Source organism: Hesperophylax consimilis, chromosome 12, assembly GCF_061612785.1.
Source record: "Hesperophylax consimilis isolate HC1 chromosome 12, BYU_Hcon_1.0, whole genome shotgun sequence".
In the NCBI taxonomy this organism is placed as follows: Eukaryota; Metazoa; Arthropoda; class Insecta; order Trichoptera; family Limnephilidae; genus Hesperophylax; species Hesperophylax consimilis.
Window position 1 is genome coordinate 15,615,359 of NC_142847.1, and position 26,970 is coordinate 15,642,328.

Consider the following 26,970-nt stretch of genomic DNA (forward strand, 5'->3'; position numbering starts at 1 on the left):
TTCCAATACCATAAATTGGTTAATATGCGAGATGAAGGTGGACTTATTTACGCCTCTCATGATGTATATTCTGTCTGTAAGACTGCTGAAAATGTCATTCGGAAGTTCATGAAACAAGATTTTATAATGACGCCCATAACTTATGAAAAAATAGTATCCGCTGTTATGAAACAATTTGTTGGAGGTGATAATTATTTCGAAGTAAAAACTGAACATATTTGCGGTCTTCTGCATCAAGTTAATTTGATAAGATTGGTCGTGGAAAAATATTTGACCTTAAGATATCACTATAAGACAAAATTGGAAAATATTAACCGGAATGTAAAATCTAAACGAAATCTGTTTAAAAAACAAATTCAAAGGGAAGGTCATTAAGAATAAATAATAACTATCGATAGATTTAGTTTTAAAAAGTTGCACTGTCTTTTTTAGTGTGACATGTTTTATTATTATTTTGTACAACAGACAGGTAGGTCCAATATTGGTACAATTTTCTTACAACTAACAATACATATACATAATTTATTTTAAACATGGTATAGTGATATTAAACACATCTATATTTGCTGGTAGGGCATTAAGCAATGTCATACCTCTTGTCATGCTATTTTGAGCCATGACATCTGTGCGGTATGCAGAATAGGGCGTGGCTACGAGTTCGACAGTGTTTATCAGGAGCGAATAAGCCACAGCATGACAGGAGATATGGAAAATCGATAAGATGTTTTAATAACTTTAATTCAAATACCATGAGTCCGGCATTACGCATGGTCTCCAGGCTTTGATAATTTGTCTCCTTTAGCATTTCCACGTGATGCATGAATTTCGGATATATTCCGTATGATCACATGTAAACGTACCTAAGGAATTTTTTTTGAATTTGGTCGATCATATTTATGTATTTAAGTTGATAAGGTATCCAGACACTACTTTTTAGGTAGGTATAGATTTACCTGGTTGTGGGCCACCTTCTTTAATTGATGATGATAAAAATTTAAATTTAGACACAGCGATACCTGCCGGCCATTTGGCAGCGTCTAGGAATGTATCTTTCTTATTTTCCGTATTTCTTGTTTATTTGTTAAAAATAATCAAATAAAAATAAATCTCTTTTAACAATGATTTTCTTTTCATTTATACTTTCATTTATATCATTATATTTATGTAGAAAACTATCTTACTTAAATGAATTCAAAATTAAACGAATTATAGGTCCCGCAAAATCGAAACATATTTTTTCCCAACTTTTTTGGGAAATACTAGGTAGCTGGTATCACTCAATACGCCTACAGTGACGTTAAGCGCTTACGTCAACGATATAATTTGCGTATACTAGTGTGCGTGACACGCACACAAGTATTTCAAATCTGACCTGTTCTTTCTGTCGGAGTAACAGTGCGACACTCTATCTAGACATTTATATAATCAAAGTTCTAGCGCTAATAATTTTTTTTTCTTCTCAGACTATAAAAATATTACCATTCGTTATTTCGGCTACTGGCATTATACCTAGCTCTCTAATTAAAAATTTAGGCGTATTAGATCTATCAAAAAAATTATATATAAAGATGCAAAAGTCGGTCATTTTGAATACATGTAGGATAACAAAAGATTTTTTAAATATTTATGTTGAGGGATCAGTAGGATTTATAGGCACTGTTAGAAGTTCTACCGAGCCGAACCCTCTGATATGAAAATATCTGGAGACGGTGAATTATTTTCCCATTTGATCTCTGGTGATTTGACGTGTTGTTCTTGTATTGTTTTGTATTTATTTTGCTTATATAATGCACTTACATAATGTTGATTGACTAGATGATCATTTGTGGAAAAGTGAGTGGAAGGGTTAAGTTTTTCCTTTGGGGAAGACTTAACCCGGACAACTAAATCGGAAGTTTAAAAAAAAAATATATATATATATAATAATATGTATAAAATATCTAGAATATGAATATACGAGTAGAAAATCATCAAACTGATTCTACTTACAGCAATTCCTAATTAGATAATAATATTTGTTTCCTGTTTGTACCTATATAAACAGAGTGTTGTTTTTTATTATTATTATTAACTTATCACTGACAAGTTTGACAACATGGGCAAAACCCTAAACTGTATTTTTAAATGTTATTTGTAAGTTTCCAACTTTAAGCTACAGTTTTATCATTAAGTCCGTAGTTCCATTAGTCGTAAGTCACTAGACATAAGTCTTAAATATAAATCACTACTTGTTATTATGAATTTTAATTGTAAGCCAGTTACATTTGTTATGTATTTGTACGTCGCCCTTGAGTTGTTTTTCACGATAACGGCGCTATATAAATCAGACATTTTTTAAAAATTATTATACTGAATGGAAGGATTGAGAAAAAAATATTCACAGTAAAGGGCATATTAATTTAATTAAAAAATTATTTCATTATTACATATCACGTAAGCGAGCAAACATATTCTCAAGATTCCCTACACAAGACCGTGGAATGCTTCAATTGTTGAGAATGAAGTCACATCGTGTTAAATTAAAACTATATCAGAATATTAGTAAGTACTCCAAGAGGTCACATTCTTTTTTTGAAAATAGATCAACTAATTGCGGAAGATATTTTTTCCACCCAAATTGTTCGACCCCTGTAAAAGACCAGAACAACAGAAGAAGGTTCTTATTTATAGTCCGAATAGTATAACTCATTTTAAACTCTTCTAATAAAGAAGCACGCTGCTCTTTCTTTTTTACTAGGTACCTGATCATTTAAATTAAATTCCCAGTGCTTCGGGTAAATTATTTTAGTTTATTTCTTCGTATCTAACTAGTAACTGCCTTATATCAAATGAAAAATACACTATGTAAAACACCACTTTTATTTTGAATTAATATTAATTGGTTGGCATATAAACTGGTTGGCTGTTAATATTAATTCAAAATAAAAGTGATGTTTTACAAAGTGTATTTTTCATTTGATATATTATAATGTCACATCACAAAGTGTTTGCTTCCTTCGATAAAAGTAACTGCCTCGTTAAATTTGAATTCATTTACTGTGATTTAGACAATTATGTAACTAAATACATTTTTAATGTACTAGCGCTGACCAAAAAGTAATTTTGTAAAAAAGGCGTCAGAAAGAAAATCGTTATTTTTCAATCTCTTGCATGCCAACGTAACTTTAAGGATATTTTTTAAAAATCATATGTCTAAATGTTTTATTTTATATTATGGAAATAAACATTTGCATTTTTTAAATATGTATTTTTTTTAAATAAAACTTCCCAACGTGTAAAATTACCATACTTCACATAATATCAGCAGTCATGACAAAAATCTGTTTTATCAACCCAACTTCATGTACGGTTCTTGTCACGGTTTTTTTGTCCCGGTGACTTTGCTGGCACTGGATCGCCCGATATTATTTTTACCAAGGAACCGGCTATTTTTAAAATCGGTTCCTTCTGCTTTTACAAAATTCAAAAAATTGTGCTGTGCCTATGAACAAAAAATGAATCGAATAGGATATGTATTATACAATAAGTAAATGGTAATCTTGGCATTGACTCAAACCGAGTTGGTTAAAAATTGCTATAGGGTAGGTTATGGGGGAGAAACTCTAATTTTATGTCAAAATACACTTGGTCGTTGAGTAGATACACCACTACACAAGCATGAATCTCTTTTAAATGATTATATTAACCTACATACACTTACAAGCATTAAATCGGGTCTCCAGAGAAATCATTTAATGATTACAAACATCGAACAAAAAAAATATTGGGTCGGTGTCAAAACGTTTTTTTTGTTTTCCATCGGCCACGGAAAACAAAAACATTGTGGCCCTGCACCAATATTTCATGTTTACACAAACATTTGGTTCAATGTTTGTGGTAATATTGTCGCTGGAGACCCACCTTTACATAAATTGTTCAAATACCATTGATTGCAAGTAGCTCTCTTCTTTGAGAGAAACATTGGAAATAAATTGTTTAACCTACCGTAACGGGTGAGGCGGTATAACTACAACTACCGATAAATGCGTCAACCTTCATTATTTTTCAATAGTTATGATTAATGATTCCTATTTCTGTGCTTCCATCTGGTGTAGAAGTTGAAACAACTAGACTAGTCTCAATATTATTCTCTGTGGAAGACAGGTACCTACTTAACACTGCCACCGCAGATGGTGAGGGCGCCATGAGTGGTTTATTTATGAGGGCTTCAAAATAAAATATTATTTATTTTATTCTGAAGCACTGTTCGCATTGCGATCCTTTCAAACCGAAAAATATAGAAAAGAGTAGAATGTCGAATTTCTTTAATCATATTTCTATAAACATTTCGCGAACATATATTTCTTTCGAATTGTATTTCGGTATTATGTATAGTAACTATTATGGTATTGCCAGTTATAAAAAAAAATAAAATTGTATTTCATAAAACGCACACAGGGGTAATAAAATTCACAGAAGATGCTCTGGTAGTCATTTAACATTATTATTCGTCAATAATTTTACCGTACAAACAATATGATATTATCGTTATGAAGTTGATGTAAGTTCCTATCCGGTACGGCTTATTTCTAGATTTGTAACACTGAATTCAAATGTCATCATAATGAAATGGTAAGATGACCACGCAATTTTGAATATTGGTAATTTGAGAACACTTGATATATTAATATATCTCCTGTTTCCTTTTTATGAGAATGTTATTCAACGATTATTTTTGTCTACTATCTGTAAAACAATAGTAATAAAATTTTATTTCTATACAATTATTTCACTAACTCCCGTTTTTTTTTTATTTAGATTCCACATGTTTTTTTAATATTTCCATACAAATAAAATATTATGTATCTTAATTATCGATTGATGGTGACCGGATAACTCATCAAAATGACAATTCAACACACCTATAAAAAGTTTTATAAAGTTATGTAATGTGATGAAAAAACTAGATTATATAGGCTACATTTGTAACTATTTAACATAGTTTTTGTTTCATCACTTTTAATGACTATATGACCTTTTAAAGGTTTTTTGAACTATCATTTTGAGGAGTTATCACGGAACCCTCATTGATACCACTTTGTCAATATAAATATATTCCATTGTAAATATCCTCTTAATTATAAAAAAATGGTCACTGTCACCCTTCATTATTACAAGAAGCAAGTTAGTTATCTCATCTCGATAAAAGATTATGTGCGTAGGTATAATATAGTTCCCGATTTCACCGCTACTATAATACAGGGGTAAGATTGCAGTAGGTACATCGTATGTCTACTTACCTCTGGTAATCGAGAGTAGCTAACTGTCGAGTTAGTGTTCAGTTTATCGGGGTCGATCATGAAGACCTAACTGGCCAGTAACAAAGTTAAATTGACAGGCTCACTCGATCATAAACGGATTTCAAGCTTTCTCGTTTCGAACATCATTTTTCAATATGACAATAATTTCGATGTACAATAAATAGTGTTGATTCACAAATATGTTTAACCGGCCTACCGACTACTAGTAAAAAACAACAAACTCTTTAATAAATAATGATCAACGGCTTCCTGCTGCGGTAACTTTTGGAAACCTTGTACCTAACAACACCTAATCTTCCCAATGGAATTTTTTTAACGCGATGCTGACAGCCAGCAAAAATTTAACACGTGGCAAAAAGATATTTTTCCATAAATGCTACTTTACTGAGATTTTATCTTTGATTCCACTTCGGGCCGTAATTCTCAGTACTTACAAATCCAAAAGTTCAGTCCGTTCATATAGCCTGAGAAAAGGGTATCCCATAAAAATTATGATTTCTCAACAAATGATACTTTGTGCAGATTTTTTTCATTTATTCTACTTCAGACCATAATTCTTAGTTCGAATCCAAATTTTCAGTTCGTTCGGCGCCATAGAGCCTGATAAAACGGCTTTAAGTTTGAACCAAAAGCCTAAGCCCGTAAGAACGATGACTTTTCCACAAATGCTACTTTATGCCGATGTTGTCATTGATTCCACCTCAAACCATTTTTTTACGAAAAATGCTGAATTTCAGTCCGTTTAGTGCCATCGAACTTAAGAAAATGGCTTTCAAAGTTCAACCCCAACCTTTGCTCTTATGCATGCCAGTAAGAATGATGATTTTTCCAAAAATGCTACATTATATAGATATTATCGTTGATTCTACTTTAGACTAACGGGCTTACTAGAAAACGTGATGAAAATTTTATTCAATTGATAAATGACCGTGTATGTGAAAACCTTACTAATTGAAACCTAAAATAGTAACTGACATATAATAGTTCATGGAACGATATATACATTACTTATCCGGTCACAGGGCGTAGTTTATCTGTTCGGTAAACTTAAAATAATAATAATAACTTCTCGTCGAATTTCCAGTGTATTTTAAAAGTTTTATATATTTCCTTATTTTGAAGATGTCGTTAAAACGCATACGATTTTAGAAACTAGATAAAATTACTTATTAGATGTTATATTCGAAATATACTTCAATACTTAAAAATTGTATATTTTAATTTCAAATATGAAACAAGTTTACCACAAACATTTTTAAGTAGGAGAAATCATAATTCAAAAAACACAGTCGTTTTATATATGGATTTGCAAGTAAACTGTTGCCTCACCTTTCATCTATAATCTAGTTCATACAAAAAAGTTTGAACTTGCTTTTAATTTCCTGAAAACAACAACAACAAAACTGAATGCATTGCTTGCTCATTTCATAACGTTTATTTCTTCGATACATGGTTACCAACACGTGCATTAGGCATTTATGTTATAAAAAAAACATAACTTTAAAGAATTTCTTGTAAAATATAGACCATAAAATTCAATTTGAATAATGGCGTAACCTTTTTCCCCTAACTTTATGACATAACATGAACTTTATATTTACAAATGCCATTGCTTGTCTAAAACTGACAATTAAAAAATAACACAAATAAGTTGGAAATATGTTGAATAACACGAATATAATAGGAAATTGATAAGTTTATGAACAAAACACAATCTGTAAAGAAATTTCAATAGACAAAAACAGCTGTCAACTGCGGCGCTTGAATAATATTTTAATGCGCGTATAAGTCGCAAAAATACTGTCACCAAATTTAAAAAAATGAGTAAAAGATATTTTTTATTGGTACCAACCCGAATCTTAACTTTCACATTCTTTATGCATGTGCAACAAAAACACCGTTTAACGAATGTTTTTTTCTTTAATAAGGCTGAGTATATAATTTTGAGAACGAATCCAAAATTTTAGTCGGTTCGTCGCCATAGAGCTTGAGAAAACGGCTTTCAAAGTTCGACGCCTTGCTTTTATTTTATTTTTTTTATTAGGTACAATATTTTTTACAATTCAGGTTTTCCAGTAATGTAGGCCTCACTGGGTGGCTTGCCCGTGCTGAGGCCTTCATTTTATAATATGAAATATAAACTACATATGACCGTAATCCTTGTTTCACCGGGTAGCTGGTAAAAACAAACCTTTCACGCGGTACCTGGTTTGCATCCGGCCCGGCAAGCTAGCAAACCAGTAATGGTATATTGGGAAATTTCCCCGGAATTAAACGTTTTTAGGGAAAATGGAAAAAGCACCAAAAAATCTAGGGATATTTTTAAATTTTGACTACATAAGGTCGAAATTCTATAGCCAACCCCCAATTGAATATGGTGGGGGAATTCGGTAGAGTACCTCATTTGTATGTGCTTTGTATGCATGTCCCCACTCTGTGGGCGCGCAGTGAAATAAGGCATGTGTGAAATAAGGCTAACTTACATTATATCATAATATATAAATACTTAGATTGTATGCTCACACATTATATTTCTCGTGTGTGACAAGTTGTATGTTGGAATTTTCAGGGCAATCATTTTACATTCGTAGTTAGTACAGGTAAAATAGGGTTTGATAAATGCCAAAAGTCATACTTTCATGAAACTTCGATCATACTTAAGAATTGGCAGTATAAAAATAAAGATCTACAGAGTCCCCCGAAAAAAATGGTAGAACACCCAAAAATGTAGGGGGGGGTTCTCAGTAGGTAGGTATCCATTCGAGCGATGGATATTCGATTTAATTAATGTCATTCCTCTAAATATTAATATGGAAACTTATATGAACTGCTTACTGCGGTTTAAAGCCGATGACTCCACCTATTTTATGTCCCATTATCCCATATTTTGAGTTCTATAAATTTAGCACTGGCAAGCGATTGCTCAAGACGTTTTTGCAAACTTGCCATAAAATGCCAAAAATCGTTGCATGGGTATACGATATCTCACTCGAATTAGTTTTTGAACCTTTATTTGCAAAAATTCCTCCCAGAGGGGTGTTGCGCCGTCTTTTTTAGGACGGACACTGCCTTGTGCATTTTTGGTACTATTTTACCTTTGCTAAGTCCCATGAATGCAAAACTCTGAAAAAAATCGTGCTTCACTCTTCAAAGGTTTTCCCATTTGTATCCTTACATATATATAATTATTGTTTTTTTTTTAAATGAAGAAAAAACCAATTGTACATAATATTATTTTGACACCAGATAACAAAAAAAAACATAGCTTATTTAGATCCTCTTCTGCTTGTAAAGTTAGTCTTGTCAAGCTGTAGACACAAGATTGTATCTGACTGAATAATTAAGTATAAAAGCAGTTATACCTAACCCTGTGTCCCATGAACCACATTTCTTAAAAATGTTATCTGTTTATTGAGGCTTATTTCTTTTCGGTGAGCTTTTTTTAACCCCTCTCTTGTACTTTGTGTTTTTCTGTGGGTATATCAGAATCCTTTTATTATTTTTCACTAATTTCAATACTGTTAACGTTTTGATTTCAAAGGCTGTTTTTCATTTTTTTTGGTTATTTAATTTTTTTGTCTAGGAACAAATCACATGTTCTTAGCGATTTTATAGATGGTCAAATAAAAACAATTTTAGGAAATATGAAGCATAATATATTAATGATTAAGTTATCGTGTTACAAATTCATAAAACTCGGATTATGTTAACACTAAAAATAAAATAAAACGTGCATTTATCAGCAATCCTTTTTGCGTCTAAAAATTCGCAAAAAAAAATAATGAAGATATAAATACTAATTAAATAATTGGGCATGTTTCATCCAACTTAATCAAAAAGATACATTTATAAATGTCCGAAATTCGACATATTTTTGTTGTGTTTTATTTAAATGAAAGAATTTCTGAAATATCTATTTACCGTGTTATTGAATGTAAATTTAAATCCATTTCAATAATATACAGTACGGTATACAGAGTGACTACTTCTCGTCTTCTTCTGGCATAGTTTCTTGCATTGCCAATTTCATTTCTAGTGTAAAAGAATCATTGGCGTCTTGATAATCATCATCGTCATTAAATTCGTCATATACCACAAATGGCAGCATCTCTCCCTCTGAAACTTCGATATATTTATCAATGGATAACCTATTTACTTCATGATTACTAATTTCTATATCACTACTTGTACTATGCGGATCAGTTTTTATATCCTCGTCAGATATATAACCGACTTCATTTTGAATATTTTCATCAGATTTACTTTCAGCTTCAATTTTCTCATCTTCGTCAGATTTATCTCCAGTTTCAATTTGCATATTATCTTCTGATTTATTTTCGACTTCATTTTGCACACCGTCATCAAGTTTGCTTCCAGCTTCGTTTAGTACATCTTCATCAAGTTTGTTTATGGCTTTATTGCGCGCATCTTCATTAGAATTTTTACAAGCTTCATCTTTTATATTTTCATCATTTTTTGTTTCAGCTTCACTTAGCATATTTTCTTCGACTTCATTTCTAGCATAATTGAGATTATTTCCAACTTCATCGGATTTATTTCCGAATTCTGTCTTGTCATAATCTGTTTCTATCGAGAGGTTGGGTTCCAAGATGCTGGCAGTGTTCGTAGAACAGCCGGTAGATGTCGTGTGGTCAAGTGTCGTGATATTGTCATTGGATAGTTCCCTCAAAAATTGATCATAGACATTTTCTATAGAGCTTATGTTCCCATGTATGTTTCGGGTTTGCGTGGCGTTCATACGTTTGTCGTTGTCAACCAAGCTCAGCATTTCTGGGAGCTAGAATTATTAGAAAATACATTATGTTTTGTTGATGGATGAGCCATCCTGCCGATTTATACAACTTTACGACAGACCACACGAACAACTTACGCTAGCGTATTTATGAATATCACACATAAAAAAATCTTATTATAATATTTTATTGACAAAAATATTATCAAAATGTATTTTTACATGATTACTTATTTTCGTCTGTCACATTTTTAAAATAATTTTGTTGTAATTTTTATCAATCTACAAGTACGTACCTACAGTTTAACGAAAAGCAATTCTTTAGAAAAACTCTCGAATTTAACAATTTGAAAATCTCAAATTTTTTTGTAATGTTTCTATTATATTATTATTTTTTTAAATATTTATTTTGATTTAACAACTAATGAATTGTTTCTTTGATCTATTCATTTGAAAAATGCAAAAAATACGCCTTACAATACAATCATCTCGTTTAAACAGATTTAATAAATAACAACTCTGGATTTTCAATTACCTTAGAATACGAAGTAGAATCATTTACTTTCTCAAATTTCTAATTGCCGTGAACCTTACAACATAATGTACGAAAAATGCTCCCTGTCCATTGCCGTTGAACCATCTAAACCAGTGGTTAAACGGCAATTAGTTTTCCCATTCCCCGTTTTTTTCACATTTATTAGCTTTAAGTTAATCCTTATTAATGGCATAACAATAATTCATAAGCTTGCCGAATTCCGCTGCACGCTTAGTAGGCAAACAAATTATAAAATTCACTTCGTTTCAACTTGATTATTACAAGAAACAACTATGTATGTGGTGGGAGATGGTAAAAGATGCATTAAAGTTCCACTTTTTCTCAATAAAATTTTAAGTTTCAAGGTTAGGAAAAACCCATATTTTATTAAAATAACCCAAACTAACAAACTGAAAACCTATTTTGGGTTTAACTTAAATAGTTGTCTCCATTAGTTATTTAAGTTAAAATCAAGTGTTATTGTTTATAAAGAGCCTTTGCCTACAGCGGAATCGGCGAAGTTTACCAAATAATTATTATAAAAATGATTGCTTCGCACAACGCGGTATTAAAATATTTTTCCCAACAGTAGCGCGACCCCTTTAATGTCATTCGATGCAGCCGCCCATGTAGGTACTTACGCTCTCAATATGCAGATTGATTGACTCAAAATATATTTGGCGATTTTAATGTTTGCGTACGCGTTACCCTTCAAGCTACCCCTGGGGATATGCGTTCCACTAATTGGGAACCACTAAACCTACAGACTACATAATATCTTACATAGCGCTTCGTCCCGCGGGTCGGTAAGCAATCGACATAAACCGAATGCTGTAAGACCCTGCGCAGAAAATTAAGTTTGTTGTAGTAAGGTAACCAGTCTGCAGCGCAGTTCTATGTGGAACTTTTCTGCGCAGGATCTTACAGCATTTGGTTTTATGTATATTGCTTACCGACCCATAGGACGACGGGCTTAGTTACACTAACCAGTGAAGCTAAAAGTAAATAGATTCACACTAACCGTAAACTCATCATCAAGCAATTCGTCGGCAACTATTTCAATGAGAGTGTTGGTTTGATTATCCACAGAGCTGGTGATGTAAGTAAGAGAACTCATATTATTATGTCTGTGTGACTCCCTTTGTGGGGGAGCTACACTTCCTCCAATTGCTTCTAAAGAAGTAGTAGACTCTTCTGAAAAGGACCAATATAATGCAAAAAATATTTATTTGGTTTATGGTTTCATAGAAATATTGGTAAAAAGTAGAAACTTTAATTCATTACGGATTGATTTGCCATTTTACCATCAGAGGGCAGCTGTGCGGCTTTCACCTGTCAGTAATGTTGCCAAGTGCATGATTTTTATCAAGTTTCTTCGCCGTTTTTTTTTTAAACCGTGTCGATCAAGACATGGTTTTTTACCGGTCACCAAAAATGTACTTTGGGTGAGATACGATTTTTTAGCAGATTAGAAATTCCGAATTCAGGAATGTAGTTCACAATGTCTTGTCATTTAATTTCTATCTTTGACAATATATATATATTAGAAAAATATTAATAAAATGAAATGAATATACCACGTAACTTTAATTAGGTACTTACATTTAAGTGACTATTAGGTAACTACTGTAAAATACAAAGGTTTTTTGTAAAATACTGTACGTTTTTTGCAGCGCTTATCTAATAATTTTTTTTTCATGTTAATAGTCTTTAAATATTCCTAAACAATAAATAAATAAAATGTAGAAAAATAAATATTAATTAGGAGTTGTGCCAGAATTTCTTCTCATGTATCTGAAAAAACTTTTTTATTTTATTTTTGTGAAAGTTATTTATATTTTTAATTAATCTAAAATGGAAATCTACAAACTAAACTAAACCGGTTGTATTTGCATGGTGCTTTTTTTTCAAAGGAATATTAAAAAGAACTATTTTTAAAACAAAGCAGTCCAAATGATTTACGTAGGTACTGATGTTTTTTTTATTTAAATTCTCAATAATTCTTACCAAAAACATTTTTTTTTTATCCTGTTGTTTTTTACCCCTGAAACAGGTTTTTTTTACTTTTGGGATAGTCAGTAAAAAGTAGTTACTTGACTTCAATCTTCAATCCAAGCTATATCTATGATCCAAACTATCCATAACCCGTGATTGGTTTATTTATGCATAACCCTGAGTAACACCGGATTCACAACAGTTAATAAGTAATAAATCTACTTTTTGCACCTTGCATTATGATATATTATGGTGAGAAAATTATAGATTGAAAATTTTTGTGCAATGCAGCATGTTTGAATATTTGTACTTGTATACCTATACAAGATGTTGAGAAATTATTTCTTATGTAAGATCTATTTTAATTATTAAAGCATTTTATGTGTTTTAAAGTTAATCAAACAAACAACTTCATGTAAATAGGAATCGAGTGCGGCTACCTGCTTAGTGTAATCAGGGCCTTAAGAGCGCGCAGGAGCGCCGAGAAATTTTAACGATAGGTATTTGTAAAAATTATTTCTATTTCGTTCATCTCAACGGGGACAGCAAAAGCGCTATCGGTGTATTGGTGAACCCCAATGCGTGTGTGTGCGTGGCTGCAGGTGCATGCACGAATCGTCGCGCCGCGCCCAATAGCGACTTATTATCGCGATCAGTTCTTATTATTTCATTTACTGTTATTCATTTATTCCAAAAATTAAGTAGGTGCCTAGGTACATATTCGTAATAAAATAGCGAGGTCTACATTATTTAATATTGTATTGTACTTAACTTTATTATTATTATTACTTACTACAAATATGTACGTAGATACATCTATTTTGCCTCCGTGGTTGAGGGGTAAGGCTCTCGACTTCGAGTCCGGAGGTCTCGGATTCAAATCACGGCGTGCGCAAGTAAATTGATTTTAATTAATTTATGTTGTTTCACAATATTAAAAATAATATTTATTAAAAAGAATATTAATTAAATATAATATAAAATAATTGTCTGGAGAAATAATGATACACGCGGCGACTTAGTTACGGCCAAATCAGCTATCAGCTTACAGGGTTTTGTAATACTAGTCCAATTAAGTCGCCAATTGGGGAATCCACAGTCTCACTGGCTCCATACGGGAGCAGTTCGGACTCTTGTGCGGTATTCACATAAAAAAGTCACGTCGCAACTCGCAACTAGAGCGCCTGCTGTTCGCTCATCACCTCAGTCACATCGCGACTTGTGCGTAGTTATATACATGTGACTGCCTGCTCCGAGCTCATCTTCTGCACACGCACAAGTAAATGAGACTTGTGGGTGCGTGTATACAGGTTGCTGCACACATAAAAAAGGAGATATCAAATATAAAGCACGAACACACCAACTGCACATTTTCCGATTTAAAATTTGTGAAGGAACGACGAAATGGTCTTCTAAGCCAGTATGTTTTCGAGTGCAAAATGTGCAAGAAAATAGAATACGTACACTCCGAAGACCCGAAACGGAAAATGTCTATAAATACTTCTGTCGTCGAAGGAGTGATGTGTACAAGAAATGGGTATTCACAATGGAATGAAATTTGTGGGGTTTTAAATATGCCAAATATGGATTGTAAGACTTACACGAAAATAGAACAATGTTTAGCGCCAACAATTGAAGAATGTGCCTTAGAAGAAATGATCGCAGCTGGTGAAGAAGAAAAAAGGCTAGCCATTTTAAACGGTGACGTAGACGAGGGTGGCTATCCTTTGGTAACGTTGGTTGCAGATGGCTCCTGGGCAAAGAGGTCGTACAAAAGTGGATTTAGCTCCTCATCTGGCGCAGGGTGCACAGTTGGATACGAACTAAAAAGGTTTTATTTCTGGGAGTGCGAAACTCATACTGCTGCATATGTGCTAGAGCTACTAAACTACACATAGTTGCTTCTGAGCACATAGGTGCTTCATAAACTGGCGTGACAGTGCTAATGCCATGGAAGCCCACATTATAGCAGAAGGGTTCTCGAGAAGCATGGAAATGCATGGATTGAAATTTAACAAACTAGTTGGTGATGGCGACTCCAGCATCATGAAAAAAATAATGCAACAAATGCCATATGGTCCTAACCTTATAGTACAAAAAATAGAGTGCAAAAATCACTTACTCCGCAATTTTTGCAACAAAATGAAAGCACTTGGAAAAAAACCAACAACGCTAAAGGCTTTGTACCAGTTCATATAAGGAAAAAGGTTGAAGCAAACGTTTTACGCATGAGAAGAGCTGTAGTTGGAGCAGTAAATTACAGGAAAGAGCAAGAAAACACAGTACAAAGTGATAAAATAAAAAATTTGAAAATGGACATAAAAAATACCGCAAATCATGTGTTTGGTGATCATAAAAATTGTGCATCGTACTATTGCAAGCCGGAGAAGTATACTGATGATCCAAATTTAGTAAGCGATCTTCGAGATTGTGGAATATGGACTGATATCCAACAATTCTTATTGTCTCTAATAGCAAATGCAGAAAGTCTTATTATTGACGTGACAAATAACACTGTGGAGCAATTCAACAACGTTATCGCCAAATTTATAGATGGAAAAAGGGTAAATTTTACTACAAGAGGATCTTACCAAGCAAGATGTTTTGGAGCAGTAGCTTCGTGGAATAGTGAATTGGCAACCCATTCAAGAATACAAAAGAAAATCCAAGGCCACAGTCCCGGCAAATACACAAAGCACTTTATAGAGAGAAAACGACGTTCGAAGGAGAATACACAAATGTGTCGAAAAAAAAACTAAATTATAATGAAAATACGACAGAAAAAAGAAAAAAAGTTACAGGGCCCGATGAAAATTATGGTCAATTGGAATTAGAACCAGATATGCCACCTGAAATATTTGAAACGAAAAAAGAGGAATTTCTCAAAGAATTATCTTCAACGAATAAGGAAGAGCTCGAACGGAATACGGTAGGCCAAAGCAATAACAATCTGTGGGCAATTGAAAGACGTAAGCGGATAACGGCGTCTAACTTTGGAAAAATATATAAGCTTCGGCAAAAAACTTCAGTTACGGGAGTATTAAACTCTTTACTGTACTCACAATTCAAAGGAACTATGGCCACAAATTATGGAAAAGAAAATGAAAGCCTAGCAATGGAGAAATTTTCAAAACAAACAAGTTTTCAGGTATCCGCTTGTGGGCTATTTATCGATAAAACGAAAAACTTTTTAGCGGCAAGTCCGGATGGCCTTATCGGTGAGGATTCTATAATTGAAATTAAATGCCCTTATAGTATAGCAAATATGTCACCAGAAGAGGGAATTGCACAAAAGATAATTGATTACTGTAAATTGGAAGACCATTCTTTAACATTAAAACGGAATCATAATTACTTCTACCAAGTACAAGGCCAGTTACATATTACTCGTCGTAATTATTGTTATTTTGTTGTGTGGAGTCCAAAAGGTTTGCTGTATGAATAAAATTGAGAGGGACGATGAAATCTGGCAAAAAATCGTTCCACTGTTAGAAAATTTCTACCACCAATGCCTTTTACCAGAAATAATTGACGGTCGCATACCAAGAAATTTACCGGCGAGGGAAAGGTCTGGACCATAAATTGTTTTAATTTCATTGTGTAGATGTTAAACAGTATTTTTTTTTACAATAAAGCGTTTAAAAACAAAAAATATTAGATCATTGAAGAAGATTGAAAATGTCAAGTGATGTAGGAGGTATTCTCAAAAGTGCATTTTTCTGTAATAATATAACGTATTAAAAAAGTTAAATAAAAACTAAACTAGTTATGTGTATGTACCTAATATGTAGCACAATAAACAATATGGTGCCTCTTATACATAGATTTCAATATTCATTTGTATAATATGATATTATAATAACATAATCGATTCAACAACATGTGGTAGATGCATGTACCACTGAACATACGCTGTACCAGCATTCCATTAAACGATCAGTGGTGTATGTACTTACCATCACACATTTTCTTGTAAAATATAATTTTTTTGAAAAAAAATCTAGAACAATATATTAAGTCAAATATAAAAATTTTTTTTTGGTTCGGTAGTTGTATCTTAAAAAAAGTGTCCTATAAAGGGATAATATTATGTTGAGTACAACCTTCAAAAGTTATCAAAAAATATTTTAATTAATTTTTGTGTTCCATATCCAACTCGGCAATACGGAACGGAATCATCTCGGGGTCTGTCTGTAACAGATGTTTTTTTTTTCAATTTTTTTCCATTAATTTATTTGACGTAAACAAATTAAATTTGTCACAATAACTTTAGTAAATAAGCTCGGTAAGTATTGGCACACTCAAGATAAGTCACCAAACAGAAAAATAATTTAAAAAAAAACGTCGATAACTCGGGACATGACAACACTAGTGGACTAGTGTGTCGATATAATTATTGAGAATGTCACATCACTTCGTTGACTGTATACGTATTCAACAAAACCCTCTCCGCCCCCCCTCACCCCCGAATACTGAGAGAAAGGGACACATGCACCTCAGCCTGATAATACCTAAATAAAATTGTCAAAATCGAGGTTTTGTAGTCCTCATTTTTCTACTCCAAAACTGAACCGATTTCCAAGATTTTTTTTACCAAATGTATTGGAAGAAAACATTCTATGTCTGTACGTTTTGCTTTTTTTAAAAATACATCGTCTTATTTGTATACTGAACGTTTGTTGATGGCGTTAAAAAAAGGCAATTTTAACAATTTTTGAAGGGTTATAACTCCTATAAAAAGTAACTTATCAAAAAAATCAAAACGTACCGACACGCTTGCGATCAATATTCATATTATGTAAAAAAAATATTTTCTCTAGTATCAAAATCCAGAGAGGGAAATGAGGAATACGTTTGTATGGAAAAAAAACCACCCGGTTTCCTCTTAATATCAAACTATTACGCTAAATATAAATATTATATAAGTACTAGCTGTACCCTGCCACGTGTTGCTGTGGCTCAGTCTGTGTTTGCAGATAGATAAACAATAGCGCATGTTGCTTTTACATCCAACAGATGGAGCTGTTTTATTTTAAAAGCATATTTGTCCAACAGATGGCGCTGTTTTTCCCTGTCACAGGTGAAATCTATTAAATATAGGTATTTAAAAACACACGCGTATTTGAACGCAACGTTGTGTCAAAATTTCAAAGCAATCGGTGAAGAACTTCGATTTCGGAGATTTAAGACATAAAAAATAAAATTATGACAACTTGTGACAAAGGTTTAATTTTACAAAACCTCAACACTTATTCTAATATTGGAGTCCTAAAAGAAAAAGCTAGTACCTATTGTAGAGTATAATGTGTCGCATACTGTGCACTAAAAATTGCATACAGTAAAGTATTTTGTAAGCACCTAATATCTATGGTTGGTCAAAAGTGCATCCATACTATACCTATATTATGCTGATCAAAAATATCTGTGAATTCAACAGTTCATTGTGAATAAGCAATTAAGAACAAAATTTAATTTCATGAACATAAAAACCATGATTCACGAGATTGTTCATATTTGAATCATCTTCCCAGTTCAAGAAATGGTGGACGTTATTTCTTCCCGCTGCCAAAACATTGTAAACTGTACCCTCCACATTTTGCTCCCCTTGTGCATTGGAATCCAAGAGAACATCCACAAAATTAGATTGGAAGTTTGTGGTAATATAGGCAGAATTGAAAAATACAAAACCTCTGGTGGGATCGTTGTAATCAGAGACCGTTGAAGTTCCTTCCTCTCGCCGTTTGGATATTGTGTCTCTATGTTTGTCCAATAGATGGCTCTTGATATTTCCAAATCGCTCAAGCATTGGATCCACCAACAGAATATCCGGATCCATAATGGCAGCAAAGATTTCAGCCTCAATTTCATCAGAGTTGATATCCTCATCTGTGTTTGCAAAGAAACTGGTCTCTTCAAAACTAATTTCATCTACAAAACATAAAAAAAATTATTTAAGATTTTTTTCCTACTGTCTATTAACATCACAATATCAGTGTTGACCTGAAAATTTTGCAAAATTTAAAGCATGATTAAGACGCTATCCATTCCGATATATCTGGAATGTAACCGTTATTGAACCCTCTCTCCCTCTGTTCCACCAAACCTAAAATTACAGACAAAATCCATAATTTCCTGATTTAAACCTGCACAATGAAGCAACACAGTTTACTAATGAACATTTTTTGCAACCGTGCTAACTACGAGCGAGTAAACTCCCGCGCTACCTGGAAAGGTTGCGAAGCCGAGAGTGAGGAGTGACGGGAGACCGTAGCGAGGGACCACGTGACTGAGTGTGGCTTTTTTTGTGTACCCCTCCCACTATTTATCATACTTTTATAACACATGATATATATAACAAACCTGGTTTTATATCAATATTTACAATTCTTAATTCATCAGGTACAGAGTTTTCAAATTTAACTCTTTCCTGAGTTTTGGACTTGGAATAGAAAAATGTATTATCGGAGTGTCGATTAATTCTTTGAATTGTTTCAGATGAGCTTTCTGGAGGGTAAAAACAGAAAGAATTTTCTATACTAGTATCCTGACAGTCGTCAGCCTCTAAAGTATCTTCAATGACGCTGAGAGATTTATTTTTACACACATTCTGATCTTTGTTTCCAGCAAAAATAAACGATTTTGATAGATTTCTCTTGTTTTCGGCATCCAAAACGATAGCTGCAGCATTGACCGGAGTTTCGTAATTAAGAGCTTCAATTTTCTTAATAACACTCTCCTCATCTATGGTTTTCTCACCAGATGGAATATCACACGCTTCTGTGGCGATTTCTTTAACCCTCAAAACATTATGAATATCTGCTTCAGTGAGAGTATTGTCCTGATCAGAAGACTCATTTGAATGGTCAGAATCAATTTGTATTTCGTCAAAACTTGACAAAACATTGCAAACACTGTCAGCGTTTTCAGAACTTGAAATTTCAATACCTCTTATTATTTCTAGCAAATCTTTGTCACAATCTTTGGTATTAGATTTTGACTTTTCAACAATGTCATCTGATTCACTATCTGAATCAGTATCTGGAGATAAGAAGTCCTCTACTTTTCCTCCTTCCGAATGATCAACATCATAATCGTTGTCAGTCGAACTCAACACTTCAATTATTGGACGCTTTCCTGTATCCGTCAGAATAACATCTTTATCATTAACAACAATGGTATTATTTTTCTTTATGTTAGGAATTTTATCACTCTTTCTAAGTGGCTCGGGTTCGTGCGCAGTGCTCTCTGGAAAGTATAAGGTTTATAAATTATTAACAATAGCAATTAATTTATTAGATTACATATTATATATAGGCAATAGTTAGTTACCTTGGTGTGTGACAAGCAATTCAGTGAGTGCGTGCAGTTCATGTTTGGTAGGAATACCACATGAACTCGATGACATCCTTCCTTCGTAGTTGTCATTCTCTGAACTTGATATTTCATCGCTGATTTCTTGCACCAAGCGCTTATTTTTTGTAGCTTCTGACCAAGTGATTTTATCAGTTTTCCAAGGTAACTTGATATCTGTAAATTATTTGAAAATAAAATTAATGGACAGCCTACCACCATAAAAGAAATTTACACTTGAAATAAAATGTCTATTAACTTATCAAGCTCCAAGAGTATTGGATACAAAAAATTTGTAACCGTTGAGTGTCAGCGTATTCAATTAATTATCGGCGATCTGAAAATAATCCTTTCTGTTTGTGGAATTTTTACCCTTGGCACACTACAGAGGCATTAGGTTGCGGAAGCTCGGCATTACAAAGGTTAAAAAGGTAGATTCTAAAATATTTAGAAAGGAAATTAAAAATCCTAAGATAGCCGACCACCTTTCTGTAATAACTAACACAGTCTATTAAGCTGAACTGGGGGTAACTTAGGCATAAGGAAGTGGAGGGAGACAGCAGAAGATCAGTGGGAGTTTCCTTTAAGATAAGGACTATCTAACAGCTGTAGCACCGATAAGTTTGATGATAACATAAAAACTTATTTACCCCCAGTTATTTCCTTCCCATCATCTTTATCATCATTATCAGCGTTATCTCCACTGTCTGAATCCTCGCTGGAAGAATCACTTGAAGAAACATTATTGTCAGAATCGGTTTTCAGAGCATCTTCTTTCTCAACATCATCATCATCACTTTCATTTTCATCGCCAATGAGCCGGTCAATGCCTTCAATTTTCTCCAATGGTGGTTCACCATTCTAGAAGAATGATAAATGCATACACATTTATAAATATATATTTACCTATTCTGATTATTCTCTTTTAAAATATTTGCAACGGAATAAACATCTTAACTTGGTATGATTAAAATAAGTTGCAAACAATTTGTGTTAAGAACCTATATCATTGTGCCAATTCACTTCCATTCATTTATTCTGACTCTTAACATGACTCGTCTTATGATTCACTTGACCATGCAGTGACTTCCTGGGAAGTTCCCAATTTCTTCTTCCATTCTCTTATGTAATATATTATTCTCCAGGCACAACACCTTCTCTCCGCCTATCCGACATATCCGAACCATGACTGCCCTGTCTTGTCTTGTTCATTAAACATTGTCGTTAATCCATAATATTATTATCATACCATTCTTCCGGTAGTTTAGTTTGTTTGCTCCTACTTAACATTACTTAATTACTTTTTGTGCCTAATGTTATTATATATTTAATGCATTTAGTATGTTTTTTTTTCACATTTTATAATAACTTCATCATTTTTTCTTTATACTTTCTTTGTGTGTTGTATTTTCACTTTTCTTACTTATATTAGGGACATGTTGTGCCGTGTAGATGAAAATAAATAAATAAATTAAGTTTACATCAGCCGTGTATTATTGATTGTATTTTTTATAGACCTTCAAGATGCCTGCCATTTTACTTCTGGATTTTTAAAAAACACAATTATGTTTTTCTGCAGGGTTCTGAACAGAGTTATTGAGTCATGCGAAGAATAATGCCTACCTTTATTCTCTCCAGATTCTCTGCTGCATGCTTTTCTGCCAATTTTTTATTCCTCATTCGAATTAAAAAGTTCACAGATTCCAACACCTTATCCTGCTCTTCTTTGATCCATCTTTTCCTTTCAGCAATCTCTTCATCAAGTCCGCCTAAAGAAAATCCCAAACAAATATTAGTAACTTCATGTGGTTGGGCAACTGAGGGCTTGTGGCCTCTTTTTGGCAGCGTTGTTACTTGTCTCTCCGATATATAAGTTGTTTATGATTAAGTGAGAGGTTACATTACAAATGGTGCCGGTTTAGTGTGAGGTCTACCTTTACTTTTCTATTTTGCATGCGGTCTACTACTACTTGTTGATTTGTTTTAAATGCGTAGGAACTAAATGATTATTGTATTTAAGTTAACTAGGTTAGGTAAAGTTGACAGGTTTAAGGAAAATAATTTCTCTCAGGGCCTATGTCATCTTAGAGGATGCTGTGTGGAAGGTCTTTTTAAAAAGAGAGGAGAGGAAGATATGAGGGGTGGGTAGGAATCTAGGGATCAGTGTCAATACATGCCTCCTGCAATGACGATGAGAGAGGTCAAAGGGTCTCACCAAACCGGCCTCTTCCGATCTGGCCCACCATGCAGCTGGGGGCAGATACTTCCGCCATTAATACCTGAACAAACCTCACCCAATGAACCCGGGCACCCCTGTTAAGTCACCAAACGTGGTGAATCAGTTGGAGTAACATGTGACAGAGGTGTCGGTTATCCAATAAATGGTTCCCGGGGAACAACACGGTAAAATTAATAAAAAAAGTATAACCTCTCTGCCATGCTTCAGCACAAGCCCTGTCTCTGGGAAATATTGGCCTGTTGTCCAAATTCATCAAAACCAAGAGTTTCAACGTTACCGTTTTTCTGTATGCAGGAATGTTACGTATTATGGGATTCCCAGTCATTACCAGAACTACAAAAAACAATATGTCCATTACAAATATGTACATACAAGTTATTATGGAAATACACAATGGTAACCCCTGAATATAATGCATCGTCAATGGCAAACTATCATATAAACAGCACCCTTGAAGTGATTTTTCACAAAACAGTGCTATAGAAATTTTCCAATTCTTAATATCACCACGTGTAAGTCTTCCCGGAATGCCATTTCACGGTGGCAATAAAAGTAGGTCCATTGATAGAATTAAAGAAAAAAAAACAGTTCCACCGCATATCCCAAATTGACCAAATGTAATTTTCGTGGTGAAGAGTTGCTATTAACGATATGTTAAATTGATGAAATTTCAGGAAATCGCCGCACCTTTCTTGACATTGAAACCTACACTGTAGCATTCCTAAATTGTTCCATCTTGCAGGATGAAGATTTCCCTTAAAATAATACATGAGACCACAAGGGGCGCAAAATCACTGTATATTATACATGCATCTAACCTTTGAGTGCTGGCATCTTGGCTAAAATGTCTAAAATCAATGGGTCTTCCATACGGTTGAATGACACGTCCAAAACAGAAAGATTCTGGCAATCCTCAAAATGTTTTATATCAGCTTAAAGCAAATAGGTTAATATTTCATAATGCAGTAGATAGATGAATCAAAGTCATTTTTATTATGTTAAATATAGAAAAGACCAAAAAACAATTTCTTACCCAGTGTACAAAGCATATTGTGTCCGATACTTAAGGTTTGCAACTTCGGAACAACTTCCAGATTCTCAATTTTGGTAATCTGATTATAATCCAAGTTTAAGGTGTCCAAATTAGGGCATCCTTCAAGGTTCTCAATCTTCTTGATCAAGTTGTAATGTAGGTAAAGACACTTTAGTTCTTCTTTCGTTTCTAGCCCTTCTAATCTCCGTATGCCATTATTTTCAAGGAATAAACATTTCAATCCTGTGTATTCATCTAAATTTTCGATCTTGGAGAAACCCTAAATGAAAATAATAAAATATCTTATCAAATAACATTACCTACTTCTGCAAACATTATTGTGGTTGAATAAAATAGTTTTAAACTATACTTACTTTGAAATGCAAATATAAGATATCATTTAAATATGGTGTAACATAAAGCTTTTGTTGTTTACAATGGTCCACTATAAACTTCTTCGTCATAACTGGCCCTCTTAAAATTTTAGACATTTCGCTTTCAAAATCAGCTTTCCCTTTTTTATCTTCCTCACTCTTTTTGTCTTCTGACTCTTGTACTCTAATTTCAATTCCAGTGTTCTTGACATCAGAAGACAATGAAACATCAACGTTACCATTGTGAGGTTTTACATCTGTTAAAGTTTTTGAAGCACTTTCAACATTCCTTTTAGGGTGTAAAATTTTTTGGGATATTTCCAATAATTCAGTGTTGCTTTTAAGCAAAGTGTCTGCCGCTTTCTGTGTCATGTCAATGTTTTTGCTTGCATTTTCTATTCTATGAGATGTATTCGATTCATAACAAATGTCCTCATCTTTATCAATTGCTGGTTTTAATCCTGGCTTTGGGTGTAAAATTCTTTCAGAACGTTTTAGAACTTCATCGATTTCTTTGAGAAAAGACTTGGAGGCTTCAAGCGTTTGATTACAGGCAACGTTTTTCAAAGAAGATATATCTGTTTGAGAGCCACTGGTTTTAATGACAGTCTCTTCCTCACAAACACCTACACTGTGAGATTCTGCAGAACTCGATTTTTTTATTGTAAGATCATCATTTGTGTGTGTAATTTCTTCAGTAGATTCTTCTTTCTTAGCAATACACAAGTTGTACTGATCTTTGCTCAACTTGGAGGCTTTGAGGGTTAAGTTGACATCTTTTAAAAGATCTTCAATACATGCTATTTTATCAGCAATGTCACTTTTGATTAGATTACTATACATTTCTGTGTTTTCCAAGATATCGTTTTCAAAATCATTAATTTGTGCAGCGTCGACCTCTTCGGTTAAATTTTCTTCACTTTTATCACCTCCTTTAGTATCAATTAACTCAGCTCTAGTATTGTTTTCAAGTTTAGTATTTTCATCAATGCTCTCATTGGGTGCTAGTTGTTGATCGGGCTGCAACATTAAACTATCAATGTTTTCTAGTAAGTGCTGAGTTTGTTTTATTTTAGCTTCTATGGTCAATTTTTCGTGTAAATATTTTTTTTCTTCTTCCATTTCTTGAATGTTGTCCAAATAATTTTGTATTAATACTTTATCATTATCATCAGGATTTTCAGCGTCCTTAGTCAATTCAACTAATTTCCCATCCCTCATTCCACTATCAATATCTTCTGATTGATCGGATGCAATTATTATATTTGTATTTGTTGACACAATATCGTAGTAACACATCACCGAATCTATACTTTGCAATAAATGTCTTGTTTCATTGACTTTCGCTTCAATAGTTAGTGGACATGATATTTTACCATCTTTCAAAGCCTCTCCAAGGTTATTAAGATCTTGGATATTATCGACATAGACTTCAGTATTTATCTCTCCATTCGGTACACAACCCTCAGCCTGTGGTTCTATGTCTGGAGAAGTAATGTTAACGATTCGCTCCATAATATCTTTAGTATTCTTGAGTTTATTTTCCATGTTTGATGATACATCAATACCACTATGAGTTGCTAAAGGAGTAAAAACCTGCTGCATTGCAGTTATTGTCTCCCTAAGTTTTGATTCCACGGATTCAGGAGATATGGAATCTTTATTTACGTCCTGTGAAACGATCTCTACTATTTTCATCTCACCAGATTGACAATGTACTTCATATATCTTCTCCATATCCTCAGAAGTTCCTTTGATTGATGTAATTTCTCTTTTGGCATCCTCACTTTGCATACCTATTATTGTTATAAAAAATATAATAATACCTCTCTTTAAGTATAAAGTATTTTCTTCTGAAATGCCAAAACAGCGTTATGAATTATTACCTGTTTGTTGAATTAAAATTATCTTTCCTTATTAGGTAATTATTTAATAGCACACCAAAAACCATCCAAAAACTGTGACTTTTGTTTTATTGATAAACAAGCAATGGTGCTATGGTTACACACAGGAGAAAATAATTTTGTTTTTTAAAACAATCAAATTTTAATTACCATGGCAACCAATTTAATTTCCAAAACACCGTTTTAAATAATGAAGATCAAATACCCCAAACCATCACCCAATTTTCATGTTTCCCATACATTATGATGGTAACACTAGCGCCTCCTAGCGGCATGAGTTGTGCGCCTTTTTTCTATAACATTTTAATGGATTTGGAGTGAAATTATACTCTTTATTTTGAGTTAATAAATTACAGAAGTCAAATTTATTTTTAATTCAGATATCCCGCACACAACCTTACAGTTTTTTTGATCATTCATTAAAAAATATTAAAGCGGCCATTAACTCTGCCTTTGATGGTTTCGAAAGGTAATGAAATACTTATATAATTGTGACAAATTTTACAAAAAGATATCAATATATTTAATAATTTGAATGTATAAAAAAATTGTGACCCCACATTAATAAATCCTTTCCTACAGCCCCTACCTTAACCCGCCTCACAGAGCTGCCCTACCGGGTGGCGCGACATAGCTCTTATGAGGTATCACATAAAAAACACAAAAAAATGTGTTTTGAACAACATTGACGATGATTATGACATCAACTTGAAAACAGGATGCTACATGGAACTAAACTAACACAGCTTTGCTAAATTAACCTGTACATTTTTATAATAATTATATTTTCATGGTTCCACGATTTACGAAATTAATAACATTTTATTTGGTAAAATTCGAAATCATTTCACCAACCATAACATGTCAACGTTTTTTGGTATTTTGAAAAACGAATGTTTTTGATGTTTGTCCGTAAACTGAACCACGGAACCCACTTATTAAATTAGAAAGCGCAGAACACCGCCACCAAATACAAATATTCAATTTGCCGCCATTGAAAGGAATGTCCATAAATAAACCACTCATGGAATGTCAGACAAAATATTGTCAACATGCTACACTAGCTCCCTCTAGCGGCTAGAGTGTGGAAATTACAACTATTTGTCACATATTATACAATTACAACATTACTTCAACTGGAGTTGGACGTATTATGGGTATTTGTGAAGAAAAAATATACATATATTTTAATATATCATTGAAAAAAATTATAATATTCATAAATTTAAATGAAACATGAAACAGAACAAGACACAGAAAAATAAAAAAGATAATGGTCACAATAAATAAGTAATTAATATTTTTTACTTTGTCTTTCACTCATTAAAAAATTAATAACATTTTTTTAACTAGAGTTATATTGAAGAAACAAACTTGTTTAAAAAATACAGTACCTACACGAGAATAAACAAACATAAATTTATCATGATCATAAATTTTATTTATTTATTTTGGAAAACCAACAGATTTTTTTAACATCAATAAAC

General features: G+C 33.1%; 1 protein-coding gene across 1 annotated transcript; it reads right to left on the reverse strand.

Annotated features, from left to right (window-relative positions):
* Positions 1 to 9,282: 9,282 nt before the first annotated feature.
* LOC149419215 (uncharacterized) lies at positions 9,283 to 11,914 on the reverse strand. Its single transcript, XM_089637949.1, has 3 exons — positions 11,893 to 11,914; positions 11,610 to 11,782; positions 9,283 to 10,098 (listed from the first exon to the last, which is right to left on the reverse strand). The coding sequence occupies exons 2-3, from the start codon at positions 11,703 to 11,705 to the stop codon at positions 9,283 to 9,285; spliced, it is 912 nt and encodes a 303-aa protein (XP_089494075.1). The 5' UTR covers positions 11,706 to 11,782; positions 11,893 to 11,914.
* Positions 11,915 to 26,970: the final 15,056 nt, after the last annotated feature.

What these genes read in the sequence shown, in the direction of transcription:
- LOC149419215 (XM_089637949.1), bottom strand. Translation starts at nt 11,705, where the DNA reads ATGAGTTCTCTTACTTACATCACCAGCTCTGTGGATAATCAAACCAAC. An exon ending in TGCTTGATGATGAGTTTACG is followed by an intron (nt 10,099 to 11,609) that starts GTTAGTGTGAAT and finishes TAATAATTCTAG; the next exon opens with CTCCCAGAAATGCTGAGCTT.